General features: G+C 49.9%; 1 protein-coding gene across 2 annotated transcripts in view; it reads left to right on the plus strand.

Annotated features, from left to right (window-relative positions):
- Positions 1-16,933, plus strand: part of Tbc1d22a (TBC1 domain family member 22A) — a 291,146-nt gene that overhangs the window by 235,353 nt on the left and 38,860 nt on the right. For both annotated transcript variants that reach the window (XM_032919220.1, XM_032919227.1), the window contains exon 12: positions 4,262-4,357. In XM_032919220.1, the coding sequence (XP_032775111.1) occupies positions 4,262-4,357 (96 nt within the window). The remainder of the gene's footprint in view (positions 1-4,261; positions 4,358-16,933) is intronic.

Consider the following 16,933-nt stretch of genomic DNA (forward strand, 5'->3'; position numbering starts at 1 on the left):
TGGTAGAGCCACTGTGGAAACTCGTTTGACAGCACGTTTCCATGGGGAGACTAATGCACAAACGTGCACACAGCTGTGCACCATAGTCCTGAGCTGCAAGCAGCTCCGTGTGTTTAGATAGACGAATGGATAGACTGTGAAATGCCCATCCAGGACTACATGCCTCAGCCTCTGCAGGGAATAGGTACAGGGAACCACCTCAGTGTTTGTGGGGAATAAATTGTGGTATGCCCATTCAGGGGAAGCTTAGCATTTACAGGGAATGGAAAGACAAACTGTGGTGTGCTGTTCAGGGAAGGTTCTGTGGAATTTGCAGTGAGTGAACTCCGGGTGCATGGAACATGGCAGACAAATTTCAAAATAGTAGCTCTGGGTGAAGGACATTAGGAAAAACAAGCATGAATCATAAACTGCTGTGTGTCGAAGGACAGCTCAGTAGTCACCTGAGAAGTCAGTGGGAGGACTTCTGAATGGCTGCAAGGACATATGTGACATATGATAGGGGTGATAGATGTGTGCACTGGCCTAACTGTGATGATGTTTTCACAGGGCACACATACAGGATGTAATTAATTTTAAAGTAGATTATGAGCAAAACTGATAGATGATCATCATTGTGTCTTGCTAGCCCACTGCTGCTCAAAACCAGAGACTTTCGCAGCGGATAACTTGAGATGAAGGGGGTGATGCTAACCGGCAGTGACATAGAAGACATTTTGAATTCGTATGTACCCAATAACATACCTTCTAGTACAGAAAACAAATTTGGTAGAACCATAGGAAGAGAATAAATCTACTGTTGCCATAGGTATTTTTAAATACATCCTTATTTCCTGGTAGACTGAAGATTTTTTAACACAATGAGTTAATTTTCTTCAATAGACATACATGAATTGCTGCCTCCAGGAATTCCAGCCATGCATTTAAGAACAGCGGGCATTTTATGGCATGACTTACTCTATGGATATCTAAAGAAACATCTACTCACTCTGACACTAGCAAAGCAAAGGAAAGATCTTGTTCAGGTCCAGGTTGGTGAGTCTGTTATGGCTACTTACAGAGTGTGAGCTGGTCAACATGGGCCACTCACTGGCAGCGTAGTCCTGGCTGTGTCAGAACCAGGACAGTGGCCTCACTGTTCACACTCTGTCCTCCAAGGATGCTGCCTCAGGAAACGTTTGTGGGAGCTGTGTTCTATTCCAGCCTAAATCCAAATTACCTTCAAAGAACTGGAGTCCTGACGTCCCGTCCTATAAGAACTCGATTAACAGCAGTCAGTACTCAGAAGCTAAAGGGATAAAAAGGAGCCATGCATTTTCAGATTGGAAAATGTACTGATAAATCAGGTATGATCCAAAAAAGCCATCTAAAAGCCAGTGGCATGTTCTTAGACATTGATGATGCAGATTCATTGAGAGTGGAGTGCCGCTCAAGTGTGGCTTCCGAAGGCAGCTGACAGATGTATCGGTTGCTTGTATCAGAAATGAAAAAACCAGACACTAATGAGCTCGCAGCCAGCTCCCGAAAGTTAGAAAGGAGCTGGAAAAAGAAAGCACTCTACTTCTGCATTTAGAGAGAGCCACATTTAGAGGGAGGGAACAATCAAGGTGACAGGGAAGTTGACAAAACACTCAGTGTCTTAGGGGTTTTACTGCTGTGAGGACACACCATGGCCCAAGGGCAAGTTGGGGAGAAAATGGTTTATTTGGCTTACACTTCCACATCACCTGCTGTTCACTGTTTAAGGAAGTCAGGACAGGAGGACAGACAGAGCAGACAGGGCAGGATTCTGGAGGCCATGGAGGGGTGTTACTTACTGGCTTGCTTCCCAGGTTTGCTCAGCCTGCTTTCTTATAGAACCCAGAACCACCAATCTAGGGATAGCATATAGAGAACCATATAGAAAATAATTCAGGGGTACAGTTTGTCTCATAGAGAAGTCATCAGACCCTGCCTACCACATCGGGCCTGGCTATCAGGAATCAGAGGGAAGCACATCCCAAACTCGTGCGTGCCTTTCTGAGAAAGGAAAAGGAAAAGAGACAAACAGCCGGATGCTTGACCCTACAAAGAAGTTAGAGAAGAGACATCTAGAGTCTCATCTTGCAGAGTGAGTGCAGTCAGGACCTAGACATCATTAACAGCTGGGGTATATTGTGACCAGATGCAGTTCATGTTGAGAATGCAAGGTTGGTTCAGTCAAGGGAACACTCAGGGCCTCTTCTCCATCACCAGATGACTGAGCATCTTGGTGAATACAGACATCACGTGTGACTGTGGTCAGAACTCTCTTCAGCCTGGAGCACAAGAGACTTTCCTTAGCTGCTGTGATGTCAGGCCTCAGTAGACATCATTCTTTGCAATGAAATGATGGCAGTCGATCCCTCACAGTCAGGAATGGAGGCACAGTGTCTTGGCTGTTCAAGTTGCTACCACAGCGACTTGGGCAGGGAGCGCAGGAAGATGAAGAAACAGTGCCCAGCCCTAGGGCTGAGGGTGCTCAGCCGGCCCTGCCCAGTGCCCTTCATGTCACTAAGATCAATGACTACATTCCCACTCTCCTTGCATGGGGCCTCGTAGGCTCTCTGACCACTGCTTGCCTGCTCAAGACCACTTCTTAACTCTTGCACATCCCATGCGAAAGTTTAGGGTCACAGCTGTCTGGCCAAATGTGTTCTGCTACAGTTGCAAAGCCTCTCATCTTGCAAATCCGCCTGAGTTAAGGTCCTTCCCCCATCTTTCCCTTAGACCCCAAAGTCTCACATGTAGCAGCACACTATGGGCTCACCATTTACTGTGGACCTACAATGTGCATGATAGGTACAGGCTCTTGTCTACTTTTTGGCACACATCACTAACACCTTTCAGGCTTGTTTTGTTGGTTTGGTTGGTTTTATTTTTCTGAAGCAGGGTTTCTCTGTATAGTACTGGCTGACCTAAAACTCACTCTGTAGACCAGGCTGGTCTTGAACTCAGAGATCTGCCTGCCCCTGCATCCTGAGTGCTGGGTTAAAGGCATGTGCCAAGGAGCTCACACCTGTCAGTTTTATGCCTCAAGCTCATCCTGAGCTCTTCCTCTCCACCTTGCCCTGTCCCTGTTCTCAGTAGGAAAGCCAGTGGAGCCTTTGAATTGCCTGCTAAGAGCTTTCCAGGCTCATGGGAACACCTGGTGACATGGGCCCTGCATATCTGTCCCCCACAAGCTTTCCTGCCCTGCCAGCCTCTGTCTGTCTGTCTTAGCACTGCTGACTTAGTGTTTCTGGGTAGCCCCTGGCACTCTCTGACCTTGGGGCCTTTGTGTTTCTGTTGTCTGCCTGGCACTCCCTCTTGGTTCTTTGCTTCAGTGTTTCTATAGCTGACTGATCACTGTCTAGAGATTAGAGCAGGTCCCTGAGTGTGCATAAACACCCCTCTTGTTATCCTTCCCCTCCCTTGCTGCTGTATTTTTTCCCAAAGCTTGTCACCTTCTGATGCACTGCATACTTACGTTACTTAATTAATATGCCAGTGACAGTAGCTGCATAGGTGTGCGTGGACATAGTACAACCATGAAGGTAACAAACTGGGCCCTGAGCTTGGTAACCCTAGTCTGAATAGTTGGTGGTATGGTCTTGGACTTAAGTGGGAGTTGCAGGGAGTGAAGGAATGAGAGCCTTCTAGAACGGAGCTGTGCAGGCCCAGTGGGGTGGCCTGGGCAGGTCCAGCAGGTCTTCAGGGGTGACAGCAGTGTGAGGAGGTAAGAACAGAGGGACGGATGCAGCTGACTGCATTGGAGAGAGACATAGGAGTGGGAATTCCAGTAGAAGCCACTAGACTTCCTGTCCTGCCAGCTGCATTCCTTATTGGTGTCCACACAGCAGGCAGCTCTTCTCCACTGCTTGTTTGGTGTCCCACAGGGGCTGCTTCCTCAACTTTCAGGCTTGCTTTCTATTCTGGGAAGTAGAAGCTGCTCTCCAACGCTCAGGTTTGGTGCCTGGCATAGGATGGACATCACCAAATCTACCAGCACTATCCCGGCTGTCATCATCCATACTAAAGAAAGTTACTGTCCTTGACATTGTAGAAAGCTTGGGACCCTGTTTACCAAACCGTGGATATTTAAAATGGCGTTTATTGTAGTGAGATGGGCATGTTTCAGTGCAGTTTCTGAGTGAGAATGAACTTTCACTATGCCCCTGACTGGAGAGCCCACCCGGATGGCTTTGCCCATTGGCTGATGGCTCCGTACACTAAACAACTCTCCTTGTTTTTTCTCTTTCAGTCTGAACCCGAGGGCTTTTCTCATTTCCACTTATATGTTTGTGCTGCTTTCCTCGTGAGATGGAGGAGAGAAATTCTAGAAGAAAGAGATTTTCAAGTAAGTAACCGCTGTTCAGAAGAGCCTGAGTTAGGATTTCTGTTGGGAGAAAGGTTTATTAAATTCTAGTTCACACCTGATTTGTGGAGGAGCTGTGAGGAGCAGTGCTTGTGGCCCACCGCTGACCTCCTGCTGCTGGGAAGCTCCTCCTGCTGGGACACAGAGCTGATGGCACTTGGCCTCCATAGTGTGAACTGGGCTGGCATCATGAGCTATTATATGTCAAGCCCCAGGCTCCCTGAGCTGTGTGTCCTCACCACTGTGAACCTGGAGGGCCTGGCAAAACCTCCAGTTCCCAGGGCCCTCATCACCGGGCCTGTGATATGTTGGGGCCTGAGTTGGAAAAGAAACCACACAGCCTGAGTTCCTATCTAAGCAGTCACTTGGTAGCTGCGTGAATTGGGAGGCACTGTTTAGCCTCTCTGTGCAAGTTCCCTTACCAACTTAACTGTAGAGCTGTTAGGATCCCACTTGTCATTAGCCTGTTGACCATATGTCCTGCCAGCTTTGTGTTCCAGGAAACCCTGTGGTCCAGGTCCCCAGATCCTGGATTACCTGAATCCCCTTGAGGTAGCCCAGGTACTGTGAGGACTGTTGACTCTTCCCAGGTGCTTTCTGCTATTACTGAGTGTCAGAGAGTCCTTGAGTCCGGCTCATAAGGCCTAGTGGCCAAAGTCATTGCTGGGCAGGGTGGGCAGTCTAGGGTAGAGCCAAGAAGATACCAGCATTGTAGGGACAGAACTCTGCGCTGACTATCTGTGGTCACGCCCTTGCCTCCAGTTCTCGATAGGCTAGGTGGCCTGTGGTCCTTGGGGCCCTGTGGTAACTTGTGGCAGCTCAGTGATCTTATTCCTCAGCTCTGTGCTTCTCAGATGGCGCTGAGCTCCCTGCTTCCCACCTGATGACTGTCAGAGGAATCAGGAAAGTCCCACAAAGCCTGCTAAGACCTCAGAAGTTACAGTTGCCGCAAATTAGAATGCCCTGTGTAGGGACCTCACCTGAAGAGTTGCCCCGGTTGCCTCAAGAGGTGTGTAAAAACCCACTCCTAGTGAGGGTGGCAGCCTGGATAAGGGCATGGTAGAAGGAAGGCCTGATGACAGGTGAGGGTATTGGCCCAGGGACGGAGCTGCCGGTGCTGCCCTTGGCTTGGCAGAGAGAGAACCAGCCTGCCCACCAGTCCACAGTATTTTAAGTATATGGGGCATGAGGTTGTCCTTTTCCTCAGTTGATGACCATGTCATTACAGAACTCAGTTGTCCTGTGGGCCCCTCAGTGTGCTGGCTGTGGTCTTAGGCGGGCCAGGACTCCAGGTTCCTTCCTCTAGCCTCATATAAATGGTTTATGAGTGGTTGAGATGTACTGGCTGCCTGCCTCACTAGGTGTATGTGAAGTTGCTGGAGCTGAAGCCATCTGGCCTACCTGGCCCTTCTTGCTGCATCCTGAGAACATGGGGGCCCTAGGGAGCATGACTTGTTCTGTCACCAGGTGACTAAGAATAAAATGGCCTAAACGCTCAGCCTGTCTCCCACAGTATGCTTGTTTGTCATCAGCAGGGCTGGCTCTGCAGGTACCTGCCTGACCTGTTACCCCAACCGCCTGCTTAGAGAGAGAGAAGGGCCCCGCTTTCCTGATGTACAGTGGCTACTCAATATACCGGCCAGTGTGTGGGTTCCCACTGGACAGTGTGCACTCCTAGCCTGGCTGGTTCCCAGGAGCCTCCAGGAGAACTTGTGCCAGGCTCACATTGCTGCCCACCTTCCTGAGGGTCAGAGGTCTCAGCTGAGGAAGGCTTTCAGGTTACTGCCATCTTGAATCTGGCCTCACTCTCTGGGCACAGTGTCCTCAGAGGCTGTAGGTAGGCTTTGCTGCCTTCCAGGATAGGCCAGCCTAGGGCTAGAGGTGGGGTAGCAGAGAACTCATGCTGGGCACAGCCATGTGCTTAGGGAGGAATCCCCCATTCCTACAGCAGTACCTTGGCTGTTCTCTGCAAAGACCCTAAACCACATGTGCTCAACAGCCACCTTTAGCAAGGGGCTGCCTGTACCTCTCCCCACACACTGGCTCAGACCAGACCAAGAACATGGATCATGGGCTCCTAGGTACAGCCTTTCTTTATCTTGTAAGGATATGGAGTGATGTGTCACAGCAGGGCCTAAGCTCCTTGGGAGGTGATCAAAAGGTATGTGCAATTACCAGATGCTGGAGTGGCTGGGGACACTGTGGCCATGTGTGTGATAGACAGGACCCATGGCATCCTGACAGGCTGCATGATGGCACCCCTGCTCTTGCTCAGGCTGCATTTATTTCAGCACACGGTTGTTTAAGTACTTGCTGTTTGGCTGCAGTTGTGCTATTGTGACTATGGATTCACACTGAGAGGCTGAATCCAGGGTGCTGCTGGCCTCTTGTGTGTGTCATCGCCGTCCTCCTGTCCTCCTCACACAACTTGGGGTTAGGAGGATGGGGTAGGACAGTACAGTGTGTGGTGCTGCCTGGACGCCATCCTTGCAGCCTTGCAGCTCAGGTGTGCATGAGGAGGACAGGGAGCCCCAGGGTAGATTGTAGACTGTACCACAGTAAGGTAGTGGTTTAATGGCCTGGAGGCTGGAAAGTGTATGTTGTGAACCAAATGTGTGTTGTAGAAAACAGAATTAAATCAAATGAAGAACCCTGGGGTCCTGGTGAGTGCCAGAGGTTATGCTTGCCAATGTGACATTTTAGGGATTGATTCTGCCTTGTAGAAGTGGGGTGGGGTGAGCCTCTGGCTGTGGGGTGTTCCTGGCAAATGGCTGCCACAGCCACTGCTCTGTTCACTGGGATTGGCTGTGTAGACTGTCCTGTGTTGCTGCCTGTCATTTCCATAGGCTCGGGATTGTGCTTGAGGAGGAGGCACACCCAGGGCAAGCAGGTACTGCCCTGCAGGCCAGAGATGGGAGGTGGCAGCTGGGGTGCTGCCTGTGGGCTGATTCTGTGTGGTTCTGTAGATGTTGGGGGCCAGCTGGGGAGAGTGGGACAGGCATGGATTCTGGCTGTGCACTGGGTCTTTGGATTGTGGGTGGAGGCACCCCCTGAGGGAACATTAATGGCTCGGTATGTAAGGATCTGTGTACCACATGTCAGGGTCCTCCTATAGGCACCTTCCTGCTGTCTATGTGTGGGGTGCACCCAGGACATTACCCATGATGCCCATAGCCTCTGCACAGCATGTGTCTAGCTGGGGTCTCTCCACAAGCCAGTGAGTCTTAAGGAGTTTGGGGTAAAAGGAACTCAAAGATGTAGAATGTCTTGTATCTCGGGTGGGGAGAGGGACTTGTCACTCTTTGCCTTCCTTATTTTCTGTGGGTTTTTTTTTCTTTTCAGTAAGTAATTTTGGGAATGAGGGGAAGGAAGCCTGTACCTTCCCTCAGTACCTGCTGTTCCCTCCAGGACACATGACCCCACAGTGCTGACTGCAGTGTGATTTGGTGACAGGTGTGTAGCACTCTAAGTGGCTACATAGCTGAGACGTGGACCATGCAGGGCCCCACATAAGACTGCTGATACCTCCCCAGGAGGCATTGTGTTCATAGGCTGACCCACAGGGCTGGTTCTCCTGGCGTCCTTTCGCTTAGCCCAGACAGGGTTGGCCCTGTCCTGCCAATCTCCAGAAACAGCTGGAGCAGAGGAGTAGTAAGCCAATATAGTGAGCTTCTACCTGTGGGAGGAGTGGGACTTTTATTCTCAGTCCTAAAGATAGAAGCTCTGTGAAAACAGGAGGTGGCAGCCACCTGCAGCATTGTTTAAATGATGTCTCCTAGACAATCGTGGGTCTTCCTGTGGACCCCAGCTGCTGAGGCGCCTGCAGGTTTGGTGGTCTGTGAACACTCTTGTATATCAGTGTACTGCTGTGTCTTGTTCCTGCACAGCTGCCACCCTCATCATGAGAAGTCGCGTCTGTGTGCATGTGGCCAGTGCTGCCTGGAGGCCTGTGAGGCAGCACACACAGGACGAGAGGCAGTTCCTGCTCTGAAAGCCACACTGTGTGTCAAATCTGTTCTGGCAGGATTTGGATAGGCCTCGTTCCTAGTGCCACTAGAAGGATGTGCAGGTCCTAGCCCACCTTTAGGGAATGACCTGGTACCCCCTCTTGCTCCCCTTTGGGATGAGTAAAGACCTGAAGTATCTGAGGCTACTGAGTGAGACTCTAGAGAGGACAGAACAGGACAGTTCTGAATGTGAGCCCCAGGCTGTGTGGTCCCTCATCCTCTCAACCTCCATCCACAATTTCTACATTTGCTCAGTAATCATCCCAGAGTCCTGCTTGGCTCAGGTCTTGTTTCCACCCTGGAAGGCAGCTCGTGCTGGAAAGTGGCTTGGGAGTGAGGGGGGATCCTCCACTGGGGAAAACATGAGACTCTCTGTTATGGGCACCTGCAGAGGGACAGGGAAGAGAAATCAGAAGAGACATGAGAAGAGTGTCGCTGTCATAATTGAGCCTGGTGACCACTACCTGCAAAAGGAGAGGAGCAATACAGGCAGGGACAGCCCCCTTTTTTTCCTGAAAGGATTTTATAGCCAGGGCAAGGAATATTGAGGTTCAGCAGGTTTGGGGGTGGTGACCAGACAGGCACATTGGAAAGAGGACCTAGTATATCTCACAGCAAAGGAGTGTGGGAGGCAACAAGAGTGAGTCTGAGAGAAAAGCCTGTTTGGATGGGATGGGGAAACAGAAGGAGCTGTAGGGCAGAGAGAAGCAGTATTTCCAGAGAGAGCCAGTGAGTAGAAGAGAGAGCCTGACAGTCACAGTGAAAGGACAGGGGCTTCACCGTGCAAAGAGGCTGCGCAGTTGCCATTCAGGTTGAGGAGGAGGAAACATGTCTGCACAGTAGAACAGTCTGTGGGGAGTCAGTGTGGATCCTGTGTGGTCCATGCACAGACTCTGCATTGGGGTTGCCACCTCAGCTCAGAGCCAGAAGCATGTCAGATGGGTGGTAGACGGACAGCCTTGGTGGTACAGGCCCTCATGTCTCCTATGGTACTGAGTGGTGGCTGCACATGTATCATCATGAAAGCCATGAGCCTTGCACTTCTCCAGCTGTGTGAACATACAGAGGAACTGAGCAGAGCACCTACAGAAGGAAACCAAGTCCAATTTCATCTGGATAAAATGACGTCACTCTGAGTCTGATAATGAGAGGGGTTGACAAGCTCTGGATAGAAACTAAGTTTTAACAGAGAATCCGTCTTTTAAGGTGCTGTAACATAGAAAAAAGTCATCCAACCTTAGCCAGAAAGTTTTCAGAATCAGAGTAGCCATCCATGTAGGCTGCCTTCACCCGACGCAGTTCTTCAAAACGACACCTAGTGACTGCTCCAACTTGAGACCCACACCACAAGAGGGAGCCCACGCCTGACACTGCCTGGATGGCCAGGAACTAGAGGTTGGATAGTCCAGAGACCTAGGATAGAAGCAAACATGACTGGAGAATAAAAACATCAATGACATGATTCATAATGATAATACTGTGTACTCTCAGACTGGAGCCCAGCATAACTGTCATCAGAGAGGCTTCGTCCATCAACTCATAGGAGCAGATGCAAAGACCCACAGCCAAACCTCAGGCAGAGCTTGAGGAATCCTGCAGAAGAGGGGAGGAAGGATTGTAGGATCCAGATGGGTCAAGGCCACCAGGAGAACATGGACTACAAAATCAACTAACCAGAGCTCATAGAGGCTCACAAAGACTGAAGGATGGCAGTCAGAGAGCTTGTATGGGTTTGACCAAGGTCCTCTACCTCTGTGTTAGGGCTTATAGCTTGTATTCAAGTTGGACTTGAATAACAGTGGGAGCAGGGGCTGTCTCTAACTCTTCCTTTCCTCCTCCTGGGTCACCCCATCCAGTCTTAAATGAGGGCACGAGCCTAGTCTTACTAAAATTTGCTATACCATGTTTGTTGATATCCCTGGGAGGCCTGCTTTTTTTCTGAAGGGAAAGGGGGGGGCAGTGGATCTGAGAGAAAGGGGAGATGGAGGAATGGGAGGAGAGGAAGGAGAAACCGTGGTCAGGATGTAAGGAAAAAAGAGTAAATAAAATTAATTAAAAAAAAAAAAAAAACCAAACCAGACACTAACAGTCTGGGAAACAGATGACCAAGCTTTAGCATTAACACGGGTCAAGGTGAAAATGATCGTGGAGTTACAGAAAGGGTTTTAGGCTTGTAAGTAGATGTCAAACTCAAGTGATTTTATTTAAAATTATCCAAAATAAACAAAGTTCACCTTTAGCTCAAAAAGAGGAGAAATTAGTCCATTTATAACAATAAAGAAAGCAGTAATTAAAAACAAGGAGGTTAGAAGCCGGAGTTGAGGGAGATAACTTAGTGGGTAAAACACTTGTCATGACTGCCAGAGCCCATGTGGAGTCCTGTACTCCCTACTCTGCTGGGAGATGGGAGGTGGAGACAGACGAATCCCGGAGAGACGGCTAGTCTGGAGGACATCAAGACCTGACTCCAGAGGACGGAGGGCAGGTTGTCCTTTGGCCTCCATCTGTATCTTTGACACACATGTTCTTTTACACATGAACACACACACACACACACACACACACACACACACACACACACACACACACACACATCGAGCACACAATTTAAAAGAAAGAAATCGGAGCTGATAAGTAAGTTGCTAGATGTATTCTGGAGGATTTAAAACTGCCGGTGACAGGCAGGCCAAGAAGCAGGTGTGTGAAAAAAGAGGAATTTAGATACTTGGGGAGAACATGCAATGCTAAAATTGCATCGGGTTTATTTTTTTAAGCCCTGCAGCCTGGTAGATCCATACTTTGTGCATGAGTAAGATAAGGTTGGAGCGTGCCTGTCCCCTCTGGCATGTGTCCTTCTGGGAGTTTATTCCCATAGTTCCCACAGAAAGAGAGAAATTCATGATCCATTTAACAGAGCTCGGGCATGTCAGTTTGTCCTGGCCTTGGACACTGGAGTGCTGTGCAGTATGCCTCTGTCAGCCAGTCATCTCTCTCCATGTCTGTATCCATCTCTGGTCTCCATAGGTCTCTGAGATGAGATCATTTATAAATAATAGACATATTTTCCATGCTTCTGGAGGCAGGGATGTCCAAGAGCTCCTTGTCAGCTTTGGGGTCTGCTTCCAAGATGGTGCCTTGGTGCTGTGTCTTCTTGTAGTTAAGGCTGAGAATGAAAAGGACTAAGGCTCAATGCTTTGGTAAGGGTGTTGCTCTGCTTGTGAAGGGGACTACATTCCTGGATGTACTAACTCCTCTTAGTACTAGCACCTTGAGGACTAAGTGCCCCCATATGAATGCTGGAGGCATCAAAACTGAGGTGCAGAGTTACATGTGGGATACATGAGGTCCACAGGTCAGGCATGTCTCACAGATTTACCAGATACCATGTAGGAACACAAGCATGACCGAATAGAGGAAACTAATAGGAAAGATAACAGTCTAATTCCACTCAAGTCTAAATACAGATACTCTTGAGTTTATCAATGTACTGATCTCCTATTTCACCATCCTTGTTTACCTAGGTGTGTTAAGCTAGTTTACTGTTTGCACATCTGCTTGTATTGGAGTCCCCCTGTCACCAGACATCTGGGCTCCATTAGAAGGGCTAATAATGACTAAGCCCTGGTCATAACTCACACTGAGTGGGAATGCCTCTGAGACCTGACCTGATCAGTAAGAAGGAAAGGCATGCACGGCAGGGTCCCCATATACTCCTGACAAGAGATGCATGGAACACACTCTCCCAACAGAAAATGAGGGGCCATGCCCATTAGGGGTCCAGGAACTAGGCTTTTATTGTGGGCTGGTCAGGGGCATTGTCTGCCCTCTGAAATCAGGTGAGAAACTCTTGTGTTTTAGCACAGGTATGTGAATAGTTCTGGTAAGCTGGCCTGGTATTTTCCTTTAGCACATACAGAGTATGTCAAAAGCTACGTTCCCAGATGCCATTTCCCACACACTCTTGTTATGACATCCTGGATGATGTACTAAAGGCAGATTCACGTGACCGCCTACAACACACGGTAGCATTCCCCAAATGTGAGAGAAAGAACAGCTCCATTGTTGAGTAGAAACAGTGATGTCGTCTTAGAGTGCTGAGATATTTGGAACTGGCAGCCTCCACTCCACTCCAAGGGATGGAAACAGGAGTGTACGCTGCATCTGTAGTGTGAGGAGGGCAGCATGGGAAGGCTTGCTTTCCCCCTGCATGCACACATGTGCACATACACACCCACCATGAACATTTCAGACATATGAGCTCTTCAGAGTAGGCCAGCATCAGCTTATGCCCTGAGGGCACACACTTCTTTCTGCTGTGGGCCCAGCCCCTACATAAATAGCTGTCACAGGACCAGGGGAAGCAGGCCTAGCAAAGGAGTGTCAGACCCTTCCCCTGAAGTAAGACTAGAGCCCTGACCTGGAACAGAACATACAGGGAGGACCAAGCTCCTGGGTTCTTGTTGTCTGTGGCCTCGCTAAATGGAACAAGAGTCAGAGCCTCTTAGAAGCACCTGCTGCAGCCCACCAGCACACATTTGGGGTAGCATTTACATCACTTTTATGACACTTGATACTAAAATGTTGGTTTTTAACTGACAAGAGCCTCAGGGGAAGGTATTGCTCTAGATTATTCTGAGCATGTACTGACAACCTAAATGTTTGTTTGAAGCACCACAAATTAAAGGGCAGGTGAGAATCAGAAATAGCTTTTTTTTGGAGGGGGGTCTCAGCTGGAACTAAATCACACCCCATGTCCTTAATATACAGGGAATCCACACAGAAAAAATAAAAAGGAAATGTCCTCATGGAAAATGAATGAAGACACCCAGAGCGGTCAGACGTGTCACTGAAAAATTATGCAACCATTTAGAAAAAAATTCCGGTCATTAATATAGAACTGGAAGTGAACACAGGCGATGCTGTCAGCAGGCAGAGCTTTGTAAAGTGTACTTTGAGATCAGCGGTGTAGAGCAGAGCAGGCTGTGCACTGCCCCTTCTGGAGGCCAAGGTATAGAGCCTTTCTGGTGACCTCAAGTCCAGGGCTGACTTCTGACCCAGCACCAGCCTGTGATCCATGGAGTCTAGGATACTTTCAGTCTGTATCCAAGCCATGTGAATGGCTGTTTGGAATACTTTATAACTACCCTAACTGGTCTTAGATAACCTTGATGGCTTTGGAAATGCTGCACACATTTCTGTGGAGAGACCTGGCCCAGGATTACATTCCTATACACAGGAGCAGCGGTGCAGAGATGACCCCAGATTGGCTCGTGTTTGAAGCTTAGAGAAGTCTGAACAAAAGGGCCACCGTGTGATCATTATTCAGATTAGGTTAGTAGTGTCTAGATAATTTTATTCTCTCGTCTGGCCCTTTCCCTTCAGGTCCCCTGCTCCCAGCCATTATGCACAGTTGCGATTCTCCAACCAGGGCAGTGCCCACTTTCAGGGCAGCCCCTGCTCTGTGAGTTCATGGCTCAGGATTGGAACTGAGGGATGCCGGGGTCTGAGCCCACAGACTTCATGGGATGCAGTGTAGGAGTCAGGCTTGTGGGCAGATGCACACATGCATGGAGTTACTGCTGGGTGTAAGGTACGGTATGTGCCCCACTCTTCCGGGGACCTTGTTGCTTGCTCACATGTGCCTGCGTACAGTGATGGATAATGTGTGTCTCTCTGAATCACAGGGGAGAGCCTCGGAGGCAGGGTGAGAGTGGGGCGGGGGCAGGAGATCACACAGCATGGGAAGCAGATGTTGTAGTTCCCCCACAGATCCCAAGCTGTATGATGTACTGGGGTGGCTAGTGCTTTTGTCCTCTGGTAGCCACTGTGAGGAAACCTCTGGAACTGTTGCCCATCCATGGATGACTGTCAAGGCTGCTCCCTGGGACAGACTTCTTCCTGGTGTCATTGGTGTCCTATCTGCAAGACTATCCCTGCCCCATCCCCAGTAGCCTGACTGTACCAAAGAGCAGGATCCTGGCAGAAACCCAGCAGCTTCATCGTGCAGATGGGCCCTGCTTCTGGGCCTAAGACACCATCCCTGAGGAATGCACAGCCTCCTGGGACACAGACCTTGAACTTCCCTTTGTCGCCTTCTGAGCAGCCTCAAAGCAGTGGGCTCCATGGCGAAGGCCTTGGCTGTTGGCATGTATGGCGTCTCAGTAATTGAAGTTATCTTCAGTTGGTGACAGCTTTGAAATTCTGCCTGAAGGTGTTGGGGAGACCACTTACTCCAGACTCCAACCTACTTATTAGAAGAACCATTCATGGGTCCTTGTGGACACTTGTCTGCTGGAAATGGGGTGACGAGGGAGCATCCCCTGCCACCTGTCCTGTAGGCCTAAATCCAGACAACTTCTAGGCGTCTGTCTTGAAGGCAACTTCTGCGTCACAGAGATGCAGGCAGTCCAGTATCCATTAACACACCGTTTATTGTTCACACATAAAGAGGAGAGACGACTCTTGGCCAGTGAACCTGACAACTGTAAGTGATGCCATTGGGGTCCCAAGGCAGGTCACTCAGAGACAGCAGACAGTGGGAGAGGTGGCACAGTTGGCAAGTCCCACTTCCCAACTGGTGGGACAGAGACAGCAGGCGCACCTTGAGAATGGCTTCCCTTGAGAGTGGCGAAGGCTCGGCTTTTGTGTTTGTGGGGCCAGTTCAGCCAGGATGCTAGAGACTCCAGAATCATCAAGGTCAGAGCCAGGCCAGAGGCAAGAGATCCTGGTAGGAACTGTGGTAGCTGGAAAGGTCTCTTGCTGCTGGAGTAGGTGGCTTGAGAGTATCGAGGTGTATCAGAGACCAGCGTCTGCTGAGCTGACTGGGTTTGTATTGCTCTTGGAGGCTTATCCTGCTGAAGACTCTTGTGCCCCTGCTTCTGATTGCTGTTCCCAGAGTGCTGCTGGCCACACACACACACACACACACACACACACACACACACACACACACACACACACACACACACACACACACACGGTGTTTACTTCCGATATCAGTCCTTCTGACCACTGCTGTACTGGTCCTTGTGCCCCTGCTTCTGATTGCTGTTCCCAGAGTGCTGCTGGCCACACACACACACACACACACACACACACACACACACACACACACACACACACACACACACACACACACACACACGGTGTTTACTTCCGATATCAGTCCTTCTGACCACTGCTGTACTGGTCCTCAGGTCTAGCCCAGCTCATTATTCAGAGGCCATGTCCTGGCTCCTGGGCCATGTAGCAGACTTGAGGCAGCATGCACTTTCCTGTCCAGTGCCTAACTGAATGTATGAATAGCCGCTGTAGGCTAATGGCTTTATATGGGTTGATGTCTCTCTCACCCAGTGTACCCTTAAAGCAGCAAATGTCACAAAATGCCAAACTAAAGATCATCTTCTTCATCGTTTCCAGAAATTTTTAAAGACAAAATTGGTCAATAGAAACGGGATCTTTGAAATGAATGTTTATTTCTTCTTTGCTCTGGCAGGTTGCTGCAAAGCGGGGTGAAGGGGTAGGTAGAGCTGCTTGTGGTGTGGAGTAGGTAGTACCCCGTGCTGTAGTGTGAGTGTGCTGCTGCTCATGGCTAGTGAACTATGGTGTGGTGAGTGATGCTGTGTGGGCAGCATTTGTGTGCTCTAGTTTGGGTGTGTGGTTGTGTGGGGTTGTTACTCTGTAATGTGGTGGATGTGCTGCTGTTTGTGTTCTGTGGTGTGGGGGTGTTGTGTGTGGGTCCTGTGCTGTAGTGTGGGTGTGTCGTGTGAGGCTTGTGTGCTGTAGTGGGGATGTGTTGCTGTGGGGATTCTGAGTTGCCTGGCGATTTTTAGCTACTCTAAGTTCTTGAACAGGACCTTGGGGCCCAGGGCCTGGCCTGCCATGCCCTGATGAGATATAGGGACACTACCTATACTGTATGGCCTTGTGCCAGATCAGTTGCGTGTACTTTCTGGCCTCAGACATCCTTGCAAAGAGAGGACAGAGTCCTAGACCACTTACATGGAGAGGGCAGGACTGACTGGAATGACTGACCCTACTGGCAGGTGGGTCCTGCCTGGCCTGTAGTAGGGCCTTTGAACTAACAGTGAGATGGGCCCACTATGCTGTTGATGTTAGGAGGTAAGAGACAGCAGGCCTTCCCTGAGTTGGGTAGCATACAGGCACACATCTGAGTATGTGGGGTGGGCAGGTTACACACGGCAAACCGTGTCTGAGTGTGTGGGACGCACATACGGCAGACCTTGCTCACCCCCAGGCTGGCTCCATGTAACCTTCTCTAGTTCTCTGTCTACGCTTGCCCACTGAGGGCTCGTCATCAGGGTCTGGGGCCATGCAAGACAACGACACAGCAGCAAAGCTGGGAGTGAGGTGCTGCTGTGTGTCCCGGAATGAGAGGGCCAGAGTGCTGAGGAGACAGCATGCCCAGGAGAGGCCTTGGGCATAGCCTGCAGTAGAGCAAGGAACAGTTGGTAGAGGTGGGAGCTCTGAGCAGAGGCCATGCAGACCTGAAGTGTGGCTGGTGGCTGGTAAGCCTGCTGGGTAGGAGCTG

The sequence above is a fragment of the Rattus rattus genome, chromosome 1 (assembly GCF_011064425.1).
Source record: "Rattus rattus isolate New Zealand chromosome 1, Rrattus_CSIRO_v1, whole genome shotgun sequence".
Classification (NCBI taxonomy): domain Eukaryota; kingdom Metazoa; phylum Chordata; class Mammalia; order Rodentia; family Muridae; genus Rattus; species Rattus rattus.